Source organism: Gopherus evgoodei, chromosome 3 (genome assembly GCF_007399415.2).
Source record: "Gopherus evgoodei ecotype Sinaloan lineage chromosome 3, rGopEvg1_v1.p, whole genome shotgun sequence".
NCBI lineage: Eukaryota > Metazoa > Chordata > Testudines > Testudinidae > Gopherus > Gopherus evgoodei.
In genome coordinates this window covers 66,730,300-66,746,027 of record NC_044324.1, presented here as the reverse complement: position 1 = coordinate 66,746,027, position 15,728 = coordinate 66,730,300, and the positions used below count along the sequence as shown (strand labels likewise).

The following is a 15,728-nucleotide window of genomic DNA, read 5'->3' as shown; positions in this document are numbered from 1 at the left end:
GTCATTTTCACCAATATTCAATTGTACTGCACACATCCTGAGTGTTGCTAAGGACCAGCAGCTCCAAAAGGTATCAATGGAAGTTGCACGTCCTTAGTACTTTTCAAGATTAGACTCTATATATTTTAAACCCATGTGCCTCATATTAAGCACTTACTGGTGTTATATAAGGAACTGGTAACTGCTTGAGGGTTTTAGTGATTGAATTTCCTTTGAATTTCTTTTGCCTTATGCTGATTTCTTCCATTTGAAAATTAGAAGTCTGTTATTAGGCTCTTGTTCTTCAGTAATCTGTGATCTACACTATGCATGTGTGTACATATGTATAAACAGACATGTACATATTTTCAAGTATGTGCACACATGTGCACACCCTCTTATACACACCGATTATCTACAACTTTCCAAATGCCATATCTGTGAAATACCTTTAGAGAGCCAACTCCTAACAGCAAAGCTGTATACAGGGAATGGTAGAAGTCAGAACTACAGAAATCTAGCATTGAGGGATGATTTCAAAAATTGTGGATTCCCCATCCCCCACCTTAGCATGCCATATTTTACTTTTATACTCTTTTTGTTTTGTTTGTGAGGAGAGAAGCGAAAATTAATACTTCTCTGATTTTCTTTCAGTCACACAAGCATTTGCCTATCAGCAACATTAGTTAGAGTATAAAAACAGAATAATAGAATCATAGGGTTAGAAGGAACCACAAGTGTCATCTAGTCTAAGCCCAAGATGCAGGATTTGTTGTGTCTAAACCTCCCAAGACAGATGGCTATCCAGCCTCCTTTTGAAAATTTTCAGTGAAGGAGCTTCCAGAACCTCCCTAGGCAGTCTATTCCCTTGTCCTACTGTTCTTATAGTTAGGAAGTTTTTCCTGAGAGTTAATCTAAATCTGCTATGGTGTAGCTTGAACACACTGCCTCTTGTCCTGCCCTCTGTGGCAAAAGAGAACAACTTTTCACCATATTTTTATGGCAGCCTTTCAAGTATCTGAAGACCACTATCGTCACCTCTTAATCTCCTCTTTTCCAAACTAAACATACCCAGTTCCTTCAGCCTTTGCTAATATGGTTTGCATTCCATCCCTTTGAACATCTGTCACTCACTTCTGGATCCTTTCCAGTTTTCCATATCCTTTCTATACATTGGTGACCAAAATCAGACACAGTACTCCAGCTGAGGCCTAATCAGTACTGAGTAGAGCTGTACTGTCACCTCCCGTGACTTGCATGCTATATTGCTGTTAATGCAATGAAAATTCCTTTTGCTTTTTCTGCAACAGCATCACATTGCTGACTCATGTTGAAGCTGTAATCTATCACAAATCCCAGATCCTTTTCAGCAGTGCTGCTGCTAAGCCATTTCCCCCCATTCTGTATTTGTGCATTTGGTTTTTCTTCCCTAAGTGAAGCACCTTACATTTGTCTTGGCTGAATTTCATTTTGTTGTCTACAGCACAGTTCTCCAATTTATCAAGATCCCTCTGAATTTTAGCTCTATCCTCCAAAGTATTGTCAACCCTCTCCCCCAGCTTTGTGTCATCCAAAAACTTGATCTGTATGCTCTCTATAGCTACATCCAGGTCATTAATAAAGATGTTCAACAACACCAGACCCAGAACTAAAATGTATTACATCTAAAGGTTTTTATCCCGTGCTTGTAATGTCAGAGCTTTCTCAATTTTCACTACTGTGAACCAATCCTGTTTGCAAACCAATGTATGAATCAAACACTGAAGGGTTCATACTGACCACTGTGTGATCCAGGGACAGCTATATAATTGCTTGGGAATTTCAGTCTATAATTGGAGTTTGTGAGAAGGGTGTTGGTGGTTTGTGTAAAAACAGCTGAGAGAGAGAGAGTGTGAATTCCTGCAAAAGGAAAAGGACAGAAAAAGCACTGGGTTGGCAAGGGTGAATTTTCAGCTCCAATCTGTAGTGAAACCAGCAAGACCCTGAGCGAAAACATGGGAAGAGATGAGTAATAGCTTGGAGTACAAAGAATCACACAAAATTAAATGCCATTACATTTTCCTCCCATCAAGCTCACATTTACAGAAGCTCAATGCAATAAGTTGTGGGAATGAATTCTCTTCTTACTGTAGTAAAATGCAACACTCACAGAGGCTCAAAAATTGGACAACTGCCCCCTCAATCCAAATTCTGTTACAAACTTAGGTCCTCAGCCTGCTCTTATTGATGTTCACGGCAAAACTCCCATAGAATGTAGCAGGTGCCATCTAAAAAGTATGGAGAGCCCTAATCTTCCCGACTTCAACTGAAAGTGAAACTTTGACCCTATTTAAATAAATGGCAAAATTCCCATTGACTTCAATGGGGCTAGAATTTCACCCTGAATGTTTGTTTAAGCCAAAGCAAGGAGTGATTTCCCACAGGCAATGCTATAAAAACATTTTGTTTAAAATATAAATGTAAGTTCTCATTCCAATCCAAGGATTTATACTCTAAGCATCTTCAACAGGATAAATAGCCCACAAGTGCCTTTTAGAATTTCCTCCTTTTCTCAGAGCAATCCTACCAGGATAGGAGTGGCAGATCTGTTCTCTCAATCATGATTTTTCTGCCCAGGATTGGACTTTGAGGAGCAAATAAAGTTTAAAGTTAGTAAGTTCTTTTTCATGTCCTTTGAAAACTTTTGTAACTAGCTACAATGTGACAGTGGATCCCTTATGCAAGCGTAAACTTTGATTTTCTGTTCAATAGGGAGACTGGGTCTTCTCTAGACTGATGGAATAGGAAACCCAGGTTGAGACATTTGATGAGTTACCACTAGCACAATAACCTTCCCCTGTCTTTCTGCTTTTCACTTGGATGAGAGTCTTGCTTCTGCCTGATACCAGATAAGTTTTCCATAGTTCCCAGCACATATTCTTAGTCTAGCTGCTCAGCGACCACTGATACTCCACACTGCTCATCCAAAGTCTCTCAATGCATTTTGAACATAATAAGTCTCTTTTACTCCATGTTTCCATATATTAAAGAGCAGCAGGATCTCAGGAGTGGCTCAAGTGTGTTGGTTTCCTGGACTGCAACACCTTTATTACACATCACTGGAATGTTGTGGTCACGTATCTTTTCTCAACCTTGGGATTTGTCCATCTTTCCTCTTTTGCCATCTATGTTTCTCTTTTAATATACACTGACTATATTCCTTTCTTTGCTTTGGTAACAATAGTCTTAAGGAATCTCAGTGTTGTATGATTATTCAGGTATACAGTGGCCAGGGCTGGATGGAATGTCAGAGCAGCTCAAGGGTGGTACTTGTTGCCTCCTAGTGACTGCCCTACAAAAAAGGTGTAAGTACTGCTACTGACATTAATAAGGATTCTCTACTATTCCCAAGTGACAGAGGTCTGCATTTTAAAGCAGACGATTCTATTCCTTACGCTGCATGGACATAGTTTAAATAAATATGGATTTATTAGAACACATACAGCCAAAAATATCCCCCCAACACTCAAGCCCCACGAGAGGAAATCACAAGCCATTTTAGAAAACACTTTGCCCGAGAATCATTAGCTTCTATGTGAGATACTCCCTGCACTATGGAAGTCCCCTTAAATGGAGCTTCCAGGAGTGGCTCCAGGTTAGGCATTCGTTGCCAAGCAGTAGTGCTGGAACATTCTAGATAGTGGAGGTGTTGAGAGACATTGAACCAAACTGTAAACCCTGTATATCATGGGAACCACTTCAAATTAGGGGGTGCAGGAGCACCCGTATTTCCAGCACCTATGTTGACAAGGAGCCCAAGAGGAATGAGTGGCCTTAGAGCCAGTGCAGAGGCACAAGGTCCCAAACAGATGGCTTATTGCCTCCAGAGGATACCTTATGATCCTTGAGGGTCACTGAATTTTCTGTGTGAAGGAGAGAAGCAAGCATGGGTACTCTTTCCAAGAGAAAATTCACAGAAGACTCTGTAGGAGACCCTCGTAAAGCTTTCTCCCTCCCTTGGCCACTTCCCACAGGAAGGAGTAGTCTGGATTCAGAATTGCAATCAGTGGGCTGTGCAAGTGAAAACACTCTGTTCCGCTGTTCTTAATGAACTTCCCACACAGAAAAACCAAAATGAGTAAATTGTATTGTTGCCAATCAAATGTCTTTTTTATTGTGCTTGAAAGGGTATTTTGCTAATGTAGGATAAACAAGACGAATGGAAGAACGACAGAAAAAGCTATATTCCACCCAGAAAGGCCAAATTTCAATGATTTTTAAAAAGTGATTTTTCTCAGTTAGGAACAGGAGTAAATAACACTTCCAACAACAGATATAACTTGAACGTTGTTTGTGAATATTATATTAATTCATTTAACAATCAGTCAATGCTATTTAGGTGAATACCATTATATTAGAGCAGGACACATGGCATTGCCCTACAGAGAAAAGTGCCATGGACTGAAAGAGATCCACTTATTACTATTATTTAAAATTTGGTAGAGAACCCCACTAGGGCCCAAGAGGCTAGGATAAATCTGCTATTAAGAAAGAAAGAAAGAAAGAAAGAAAGAAAGAAAGGTAAATACACAGTAATTTAGACACATTTTATAATGCCTAGTAATGCTCAGGAGCATTCTCCAGCAGAAATCTGAAGGAGTCTTTTATTCATGTAGAATCGCAATATGCTTTCAGCTGTCCAAGTGGACCCCAAACCTTATTTAAGAAAATCCATATAATCAATTTGTTTCTTCTCACATTTTTAAATGGCCACAAAAGCAAAAAAAGAATCAAAGAAAGATATTTGTAAAGCTTCAATAAACTAAAGCATGAGAATTTTTTGCAACAATTATTTTTCTCCCAACTATATGTGGTACTTTAGGGTGTTTTTATTCCCAAAATGTGTTGCTCATCCCAAAAGCAGAATACAGTACTCGTTCTGATAACAACTTCTAGGCAATAGGTCTATTTTTAGTCATTAATAGTAACAAGGATGGGAAGTCCATTCCTGCTTCTGTGTAACAGCATTAGTTATAACTCCTGTTCTGGGTTACAAAAATATAGCGCTCTTTCAATATAACTAGCTGAAGTGTAAACTTGTACTGCAGTTATTCTGTTCACTTGCCACCTATGGAGTAGCTCGCTCCTGTACTATGTCAGTGAAAGTAGAAAAAGGGGGTTGATGAACCGCAGACACACAACTTCAGTAGAAATAATGGAGACACAAACTAAAAGAATGTTCTTGCTGGATTTATTCCAGTTCTGTTACTGGGATATTAATATTTTCTTGGTTAAAGGGCAAATTTCACAGATCATTTCATTAATCTTTTAGTGGGATCAAAGCTCATTTCTACTTCTTTCTCCCCATTCTCCCTACTACTATGGGATGTAAAGCGGCTTAGGATTCAGCTTCATAGTCAAGATCCTGTGGCTTTCCTGCAGCACACAATAAAGCTCACTGTATACACCAGCCTTTATGGAGCCTCTGTGCGTGGCATGCAAAGCTGTGAACACAGTTGCTCAGTTCACAGCCCTTCTGTAAGGCTTCTCTATATCATAGGTACTTATATGGTCCTCATTACAATAGTATCTGAGTGCCTCGCAAGCTTTATCCTCACAAAAACCCTGTGAGGTAGGAAAGCATTTTATCCCCATTTTACAGATGTGGACCTGAGACACAGAAAAACTAAGTGACTTGCCCCGGGTAACACAGATCTGCCAAATCCCAAGCTAATGGCCTATCCACCTCTCCTGGAAGACTTAAAGTATAGACCAAAATCTACGCAGCCTGGTCCTAAAATAAAGCCCCTGCTAAATGTCATATCTCCTTTTTTGAGCTGGATGTGACAAGTGCTGCAGTTTTCCTAAAGATTAAGTCTTAACCCATGGCTTCAATGAAAAATAAGTTTACGTTAAACAAAATGCTTTCAAAATACTCCAAGCGTTAACTGAGCTAGCAGTGTACCTAAATCTAGAGTGGCGTCCTTTTAAATGATTACTGTAAAGCTCTCATCAGTAGCAATCTAGAATAAACACCTCTTTTAAAAATGTGTTGTGTGTTGACTGGAACAAGAATAGCTTTGGAGTTTGTGCATATGTGGAGTATGTAATATTTATAACAAATGCATATTAAGATCTTGAATCAAATTCTTCTCTCATACTTGCGTAAATCCAGAATCACATTATAGAAGGGCCTGTGAGTCTCCCACATGCAACAAAAATGTAGCATTAACACAAACATATTATAGTTGTTCTGGGGACAAGAGCCCTACTGATGTTTAGATAATAAAGGGGAAAATGAGTCAAAGAATTCTTTAATTTTTTTTTAATTTCCTTTCATTAGATTCACAGCAACATTTTCTTTGTTTTTTCATTTAATCCTTTCATGTAAATTGTGGAGTTTTTCCATTTCAACTGAAGCCACTAAAGAGCTGAATCAGCATCTACATGGCTTCCAAAACAGCTTGAAATTCAGAGTACAAAAGACAATCACAAAGAGAAGGATTATAGTGGTCCTCATGCAGAGATTTGCTTATTCACAGTATGTTTACTGAAAAATAGCAGGACTGTAATTATTCAAATACTAACACACTGCCTGGTTAATGGCTGAATACTGCGAATGTGCAAAATAACCATATAGCAAGAGTGAATGAGAATCCCAACACCAGAATGAAGAGAACTGCATGCTTGGAAAAAATGTACCAGTTTTAGCTCAGAACATAATAATGGCCATCCTACGTCAGATCAATAGTCCATCTAAGCCAGTATCCTGTATTCTTACAGGGGCTGGTGTCAGATGCTTCAGACAGAATGAACAGAACAATGCAATTAACAAGTGATCCATTCCCAGTCATCCAGTCTCAGCTTCTGCCACTCAGAGGTTTAGGGACACCAACAGAATGGGGTTATGTCCCTGACCATCTTGGCTAATGGACATTGATGGAGCTACCTCCATGAACTTATCTGATTTGGAAGTTGTACAGTCTTGTCGCAGTCTGACTGCTTGAAAGAAAAGTAATTTATGTATAATACAAAGCATAATTTAAATAAATAGGGAAATACTTCTTCGCATATGGAATTCACTGCTGGAGATAATGATGCAGCAGAACACTGAGGATTTTAACAGCATTTAGATAATTCTGTGCCCAACAGAACATTTACAGTTATATATGGTAAGAGGGGAATAATCAAATCTCATGCTTTGGAGTGTCAATTGATTACTACAGGACCCGTGAAGGAATATTTTCCCCTATGTACAGCACCACATAATTGGCCACGAGCTCACTAAGGAGAGTGGCTCATCTTTCTCTGAAGCAATAATTATATGCCTCATTGTCTCTACTGGTGGCGGGATGGGGGAATTGGTTTTGCTTTGAGATGGCAAACTATATGCTTGCAACTAATATGAACAATTTCTCTTTACATCTACTCTTCATCACTCACATTCAGAATTTTAAAATTTATATTAGATCACCTCAACAATTTGTCTTTACCCATAAAAATAAGTCCATCTTCTATAGCTTTCATTGTTTTTTGCTTTATACCATATTAATAAGATTTTTAAAGAACTCCAGTAAGACTGTTGAAAATGGCCATCTCTTGCTAAAGACCACACTAGCTAGTCTTAAATTAAGAGCTATCATATCCCTTAATATGGTTTATCAGATATTTATCATAACTGGTATTAAATTGTCTAGTCCAGGGGTCAGCAACCTCTGGCACATGGCTCACCCTGGCGGGCCAGGCCAGTTTGTTTACCTGCCGTGTTGGCTGGTTCGGCCAATCGTGGCTCCCACATCCCTCACCTGCGCTGCTTCCTGCAGCCCTCATTGGCCTGGGTTGATGAACTGCGGTCAGTGGGAACTGCGATTGGCCAAACCTGCCAACACGGCAGGTAAACAAACTGGCCCGGCCCGCCAGTGGCTTACCCTGGCAAGCTGTGTGCCAGAGGTTGCTGACCCCTGGTTTAGTCTATGGTTTCTTGTTTGTCTCACAAAAACTGCTGTAGACAAGGAAAGATTATAACACTAGGGGATACGGCGGGTAGCAATCGATTTATCGGGGATCGATATATCGCATCTCATCTAGATGCGACATATCGATCCCCGAATGCGCTCCCTGTCAACTCTGGAACTCCACCAAAACGAGCGGCAGTAGCGGAGTCAGTGGGGGAGCCACGGACGTCGATCCTGTGCCATGAGGACAGGAGGTAAGTTGGAATAAGATACTTTGACTTCAGCTACGGTATTTCCATAGCTGAAGTTGCGTATCTTACATCGACCCCGCCCCCCCCAGTGTAGACCAGGCCTAAGAGTCAATCTTCTTCCTGTACCAATATACATATCAGATTACAGTGGCTAAGGGTAATGAATTTCATCACTGAAGAATGCCTACAAAGTTAAAATGCTGAGAATGTGCCCTCCACAACCAGCATGCGAAGGGTTAGCTGGAAGAAAAAAAGCATTGTCCCTTTAGGAGCTTCTTACCAGAGGTGGAGAGAAGGGGAAAAGTTTACAGGGATGGACAAGAAGGACAGGAAGCAGTGGGGGCAGATCAGGAGAAGGGCACTATCCTTCCTGCTGACCAGAAGAGCGTGTGTGTGTCGGGTATTTATACCTCATGCAGTCGTCAATAGGTCCTCTTTACCAGGATCTGGCTGCCAAGTGGTGGCCCTGGGGCATTTTGTCCTGGGGATAGCAAAGCCCAACCATTTTAACCATAAGTGTTAATAAAGAGGTGAAGGAGAATTTGAGGGTCTTGGAGCAGTTTTTGTATCAACAGAGTGTCTTTTTGGAGAGAGAGGAAAGGATGACAGAGGCAGATTTAAAGGTTCATTCAGATGCATCATGAGGAATAGGTTTTGGAGTATTTTATCAAGACAGGTGGCATGCCCAGAAATAGCCCTCAGATTGGATACAAAAAGGTACAGTGAAGGATATACTGCTCTTGAATTCTTTCCCATTTTGGTAGCAGTAACTATTTGGGGAACATATTTTGGAAACAAAAGAGTGCAGTTTTGTAATGACAACATTGCTGTGGTACATGTTAACAATCACCGGTCCTCCAGATCTCCCAGGGCCATGAGGTTGGTAAAGGCATTAGGATTCTAGTGGCTAAATCTTAGCATATGTTTCTCTGCCAAGCATATGCCTGGGATTGATAATGACATAGCCAATGTGTTGTCTTGATTTCAGATGGACAAATATCAGAGACTAGCACCAGAGAGCAATCAGGAACCAGAACAGATGCCGGTAGCACTCTGGAATTTTGATGTATTACAGCTCTCAGGGTAGTCAGAGATCAGTAGTGCCATAACGTTTAAGGCCCGTGACAGGAATATTAATGATTTTGTGAAATTTGAGAGGACAGAAGGCCTGTCATTGATATGGCCTACTCTGCTGTACTCCAGTAGTGTCATCTACCATCTCTGGTTGCCTATCGAGCCTTATGTTGCCAGTAGAATGAGGGGTTACCCATATCCTTGTGGTAGGTTCTCAGTCCAGAGGTTTTTAGTGGAGTAATCTCCGGACATGGGTCCTAGAAAAGATCCACATTCTCCCATCACTGTTCAAACACTTAGGTCCAGTCCACATTACAGACCTATATCAGTATAACTACGTTGCTCAGGGTTGTGAAAAATCCACATCCCTGAGCAATGTAGTTATACTGACCCAACTCCATGTATAGACAGAGCTATATCAGTGGAAGAACTTATCTCGCCAGCATAGCTACCACCTCTCGGTGAGGTGGATTAACTAAGCCTATGGGTGAGCTTTCTCTCATCAGTTTAGAGCATTTTCATTAAAGTGCTCCAGCAGTGCAGCTATCTGATGCAGCATTTTAAGTGTAGACATGCCTTTAGAGATTTGGTGCAAGTTCTCAATCAAATATGCAGAAGCAACCAGGAGGCAGCCCTGTTCAAAGCTGCATTCCCGGTAGCAATTTTTGGAGCTTTTAAAGTCAGTGAACTAATGCCAGCGTTAGCATGGGATACTTTGGGAAGGACTTTGGAATGGAAGAATTTACAATGGGAAATGCAATCAGTTTTCAAAACCATAAGGATTTCCAAAACTGATCAAGGGGGCAAGGTGAGTCTATATTGCTACAGCTGTGGGGTGAGGCAAGGAATTGCCCAGTAAGAATATTACGGACTTATATAGCAATGAGACCCATAAGACCCCTCTTTATCCATGGTGATGGAAGGCTTCTCACAACTTCGTTACAGTTTTCAAAAAGGGCCTTTCAAAGCTGGGGCTACTGGTGCAAGAATTTGGTTCCCACTTTTTCTGGATAAGGGGTGCAACCTAGAGTAGGGGCCACAGCAATTCAGGTAATGACATTCAAGTGTACACAAGATGTATGTGAGACCCCAGGTAGAAAATCAGAGTTAATTTTCTTGTACTTCCACTTTCAGAATCATGCCAACAGGTCAGGTGAGCAGTGGTGTGGACCTGCAGGCACAGTATTGTATACTGGGCACAGAGGCAGGACTTCCAGGGTGGTGAGCAGTTCACATCTGCTTAGAGAGTAAGGCAATCCTGAGCTGGCATGGAAGCAGAGGTGTGCTATTGGACCAGCTGATGTGCATTGTACACTCTTTGGGAGCAGACACTGGATGCAAATATGGTTCACTTTGGTTAAAAACAAAAACAGGAAGGAATCAGTGAATATCTGGGAACCAGGCAGAGGTGGGGGAGCAGGCCAAGCATTTTGCTGGTGCCTCTTTGTGGCAGATGTCCTGGGCAGGTACTCAGTACAGAAGGGATATGGTTACTGGATATAATGTGTTGGAAAAGAGTTTGAAAGAAAGCATTTCTTAAGGGAGCTGAGTAAGTGGTGTTTGCGGTTCCTACATCTCATCAGCAGGGAACCGACCTCCATCCTGATTCTAGACTTTTTTAAGGGAGCTGAGGAAGGGCTTTGGGGCTTCCACATGTGGAAAAGCAGGGAAGTGATCCTGCTCCCTACACTGTAAAATTTGTTGATAGGCACTCCCACATATTATAAGTGAATAAAGTTGCAGCCTAATTAAATGACAGGCATTGCCTCCTGTCTTTTTTCTAGTGTGGCTGAACAATGAACTTGGCTAAAAACTTATACCTTAGACATTTATAACAGACTGGATTATATTATCTGCGCAATAATGACCTTAACACATAAAATGACAAAGTTACTGGAGCAAAAACCACAATATAGTTGTGACAAGTTAAAAATAACTGAGATTAAAACCCCCTCAAATAACAGGTTACAGTGTAAAATCCGTATATCTGGATCAGTTGACACATGATCATCAGCTTGGATGTTATATCTGATTTTAATTAGCTGGAACATTAAACAGGTGCATGTTAAGGATATTTTGGATTTCAAGCTCAGCACAATTTGACAGCGCAGTGGCCTAATATATTATCTTCCTCTTCCTGGGATTATTTGTATTTATCTCTATATTTGATGACAAATTATATCCCAGTTACAAATATTCCTACATTTGATGTGCTCTCCATTTTAATTATACTAAGACCAACATTTTCAAATCTAAATATGGATTTAGGAGCCTAAGTGTGTCGCCTGATTTTTGAAGTATTAAGGACCAGCAGCTCCCATTAATTTTAACTGGAAGTTGCTGTGTTCTCAGGAACACTGAGAGATGTATTTTGGATTGGGGAGGGTGGGAGGAATGTGTCTAGCAGTCGGATACTACGTGCTTGTGGATTACATGTTTGAAGCATTCTAGCGATGCCAACATGATTTTACTGCAAGGTTAGCCATTTTTCTTGGAGCTGTAGTGCCTGGAGTGAGAATGAAAATCCCAGCTTTCATTGTTTTTTTTTTTTTTTAAAGTTTCTAGTCCATGTGAATAAAAGCTTAAAAATGTGAACAGTAAAGGCTCAAAATCCAGAAAGCAAATAAAAGGAATCCAAAATATATTATTTACAATCTCATGAGTCTGGGGGGGCCTATTCATGATTTTTGGCTAGTTTATGGTGGTGGTAATACTTCCTACAGTATGCTTATAACTTCCTACAGTATGCTTTTATCTTCATACTGTCACCCCACAGTAAGCAAATGATTGTTATACAATATTCTCAATGCAATACTTTTGTTTTTAGAATGCTTCTAGTACCGCAGCAGAGTGGTTAGTTCTGCCTCTGATGGTCTTTAATTTACACTAAATAGAAACAATACTGTCTCTCTCAAAAGGAATCATAGGATCTAGCCCTAAGTACCTCTCCCTCAGGACTTCCAGAAGCATCTTTCCTGCCTCAGTGCTCCAGGAGGCCACATACCTTCAGCAATTATGCACATATGGACAACTCTGTCCTCTATGGCCTGGCTTGTAAAAGGCATAATAGATTGCTACAAGTCATTTTCTGCGTTCTAATTGAGACCTATTCAGCAGAAAGATCAAATGGCTGTGGAAGCACATATATGTATTGTAAAGAAAATTTGCCATATGGAACCTTTGGATTAAACTTTTTAATGCAACTTTATCATGTACATTTGTGTCTCAAAAGAAAATCTTACATTTCAATTAGAAAAGAAGATCAAAACTCAACTGATGTTTGAGTCATACTGTGAAAATGAAATCCCTTCATGCATTTCCATGCAGAAAAATTATGTGTGTAGCAATATTAGGAAGCAAAAATGTCACCCTGCACAAGGATCTGCAAAAGCATTTTGTATTGTGCAAACCCATTTTAGATTACTTCAAAAACTGACATCTAATACACTTTTCTGACTATGGGTCAAAATGATATAATAAAGCTTTGATTCAAAAAAGCTTCCTTCAAAATGTATAAACATTATACCCTTAAGTATCGGATAATATTTTAAGTAGCCATGTTACTCCTTCACCTTTCCAAACAAATATTGTTTTAATACTACTAACTTTACCTTGGTATATTGCTCACGCTCATATTCTTGGCTAGAACCAGACCCTGCTGTCTGATTATAACGATGCACTTTCATTTTCATCTGTCGCGTTTGTTCCTCCACTACTAAGCTTGCTGTAAAAACACATAATGGAAGCCTATTAAAAGTGGTGAAAACTTCTAAAGAAATAAATGGTTTAGCAGCAATTTTGGTCTTATTTCCATCTCAACAAAACAAAGAAATATACAAACAATACAATAACAAGCAGAGTGTAAGCACTGAACAGAGGAATGCTAATATTAATAAATCAAGCACTTCAGCTGCCTAGAGTCTTTACCTGAAAATGGACAGATATCCAAATTTCCCATATACTATCAAGCTAGTGTAACAGATGTCAAAAGAGAAAAGAATTTAAATTGATAGGCTGAACTGTAAGCTTGTTAAGCTGTCTGGATGCAGAGGATATGCATACATATACTTCTAACCATACATTTGTTGACTGTGAAAAATGTTATGTTCTAAGTGTTAATACACTGAACAGACAATACTAAAAATATTTAAATAAGAAGTTATTAATTTCTACCATTATCTTCAAACACAGTAATCGTTAACTATGACTAAAACATTTATAAGGAGGAACAATTTTCTCTGACTATAAAACATACAAAAATAATTTGCATAATTTTTGTTTGCTGTGCCTCATGGACCTTAGAAATATATTATTTGATTTCCCATTATTCCTTTTTTTGGAAAGAAATAATAATATAATAATAAAGAAGAATATTTTCTTGTATTTTTACTTTTTCCCATTGTAATATTTACTGTTTTTTTTAAAAAAGAACTGTAGTATTATAGAGAACATTCTCTTCTTTCCTTGAAAGTAGTTAGCACAGATAGTACTGAATATATTTGCAAATATACCTTTGAAAAAATAAAGGGGGCAAGATGTGAAAGATGGTGTGTGTTTGGGTGAAAGAACACATTTATTCCATACTTTTGCTCAGTATTTGTGTAAATACTGTTTGTGTAAAAAGATGCCTCCAGTTAAAAGAAGTAAAAGAAATTAACTGCTACATATATTTTTCTTAATGGGCTATATATTCTGCCATCATTACTCACATTAAGTAGCACCTTACTCCACAAGCAATCCTACTGGAATCAAAGAGTTTAGTCTCAGAATATAGTACTACATAATATTAGTACAAGTGGTAGAACTAGGCCCCAGTAATCTTATAGTGGTCACTATGCTTAAAGTTACCCTAAGACTTCCATTCTGACTGTCAGTTTTTACAGGGTCATAACTTTCTGCAAAAATTCTCCTTTTCATCTGAAATATTCTTGCTTTGTCTCAGAGCAAAGACGATTTTTTAATTTGGAAAAATTTGAGCACAGTCCTTTTGAGCTACACATGTCTTTATAAATTTATTTTCTGATGTCAAAATATTAATTTCTTTTTTTTTACATATCCATCTCTCAAATATAGATGCATTTTAAAAATAAAAAATGTCAGGTAATTAATTCTGGAGGGTTAATACCCAGGACAGTGAGGGGAAAACAAATGAAAACAAAAAGCACTGAGTTATAAGTCACTGAAAAACATAAGTTTTCCAAGCATAAAATTCAGAATGTCAACTAAGTTCAAAATTAATACACTATAGTATTTGTAAGTCTGCACTGTGAACGAACAGAAGAGCTCTGTGTAAGCTTGTCTCTCTCACCAACAGAAGTTGGTCCAATAAAAGATATTACTTCACCCACCTTGTCTCTCTAGATATTGAGGCTATCGGGCTTTGTGTTATTTTATTGTGGAGTTCTATGCAGGCCTACATTTTTGACGTTGCGAGTACAGAAACATACAGAAATCAGTATAAAGATTAGGGTCAGCTGTTCAAAACTCTTGAGCAATTGCCCAAACAATGATTGTGCACCTACTTATCTATTGCGCTTCAGCACGTAAATCATGGAATGGCTATACGCTGGCAGAGTAGAAACAAATGCACAGGTGCACAGTTTTGAACATCCCTTTTCCTCTACTTCTATTTTTTTTAAATGGGAAAATTATATAAAACAAATTACATTACTGATCTGATCCAGTTATAATTTTAAATTCTAAATGCAAGAAATGCAAAAGTCAAGGTGGTGGTTGTAACATCTAATATACACACATTCTGGTGGGCCCAATCTGGCAAATCCTAGACATGCAGAATGCCACATTGGGCTCACAGAGTATTCTGGATTACTAGTTATGCTGGGAAATGTGTACCTTAATTGCAGGGGTCCAGTTTTACCATCAGATATGCAAGTACAACTCCAATTGACTTAAATGGAAAGTGCAAGGAGGTGTCTGAGGGCAAAATTGAGCTCTTTACATTAAATTTTTAAAGATGGCCTCTTATTCTGCATCTGCAATAAATTGTGGAGAGAAATGAGAGGATTAAATTAGATCTCTACCCTACCTATTTTGTATGTGCCATCAAAGACTGACATCTCAATCCCAGTATTTATGCCTAGAATTGACAGTTATATAAGCTTACATGAGAACCATCAGTGAGGAGTGTGAATTGAATTAAAATTGTCTCATAAATTTGGCTTTGTGCATAATTTAAGAAAATGGTATTAAGCCCACTGATTCATTATTCTTATATTCCTAAATAGGAAATGTGTAAAATGCGTATCTTATATATAAAATACAATTATGATACTTTGTAACTTGTCTGCCATGCATAAACACACACATCTGTTATGCATCTAACTGAATGTTCTGAAAGGAGGTTCAATCAGATGTGAAGATTCAAAAATGTTACTTGATTATGTTATAGTCTATTGGAAAAGTGCTGTTAGGTAACCCACAGTTCACATGAACATTTAATGTACAACCGCTTCTAAGAGAAATATGGTAT

General features: G+C 38.8%; 1 protein-coding gene across 49 annotated transcripts in view; it reads right to left on the bottom strand.

The window, feature by feature from the left end:
- RIMS1 (regulating synaptic membrane exocytosis 1) overlaps window positions 1-15,728 on the bottom strand; it is a 527,235-nt gene that overhangs the window by 97,368 nt on the left and 414,139 nt on the right. For 41 of the 49 annotated variants that reach the window (XM_030555702.1, XM_030555709.1, XM_030555712.1 and 38 more), the window contains one exon: window positions 12,850-12,962. The exons of the other annotated variants lie outside the window; for them this stretch is intronic. In XM_030555702.1, coding sequence (XP_030411562.1) covers window positions 12,850-12,962 — 113 coding nt within the window. The remainder of the gene's footprint in view (window positions 1-12,849; window positions 12,963-15,728) is intronic. 49 annotated transcript variants of the gene reach the window in all.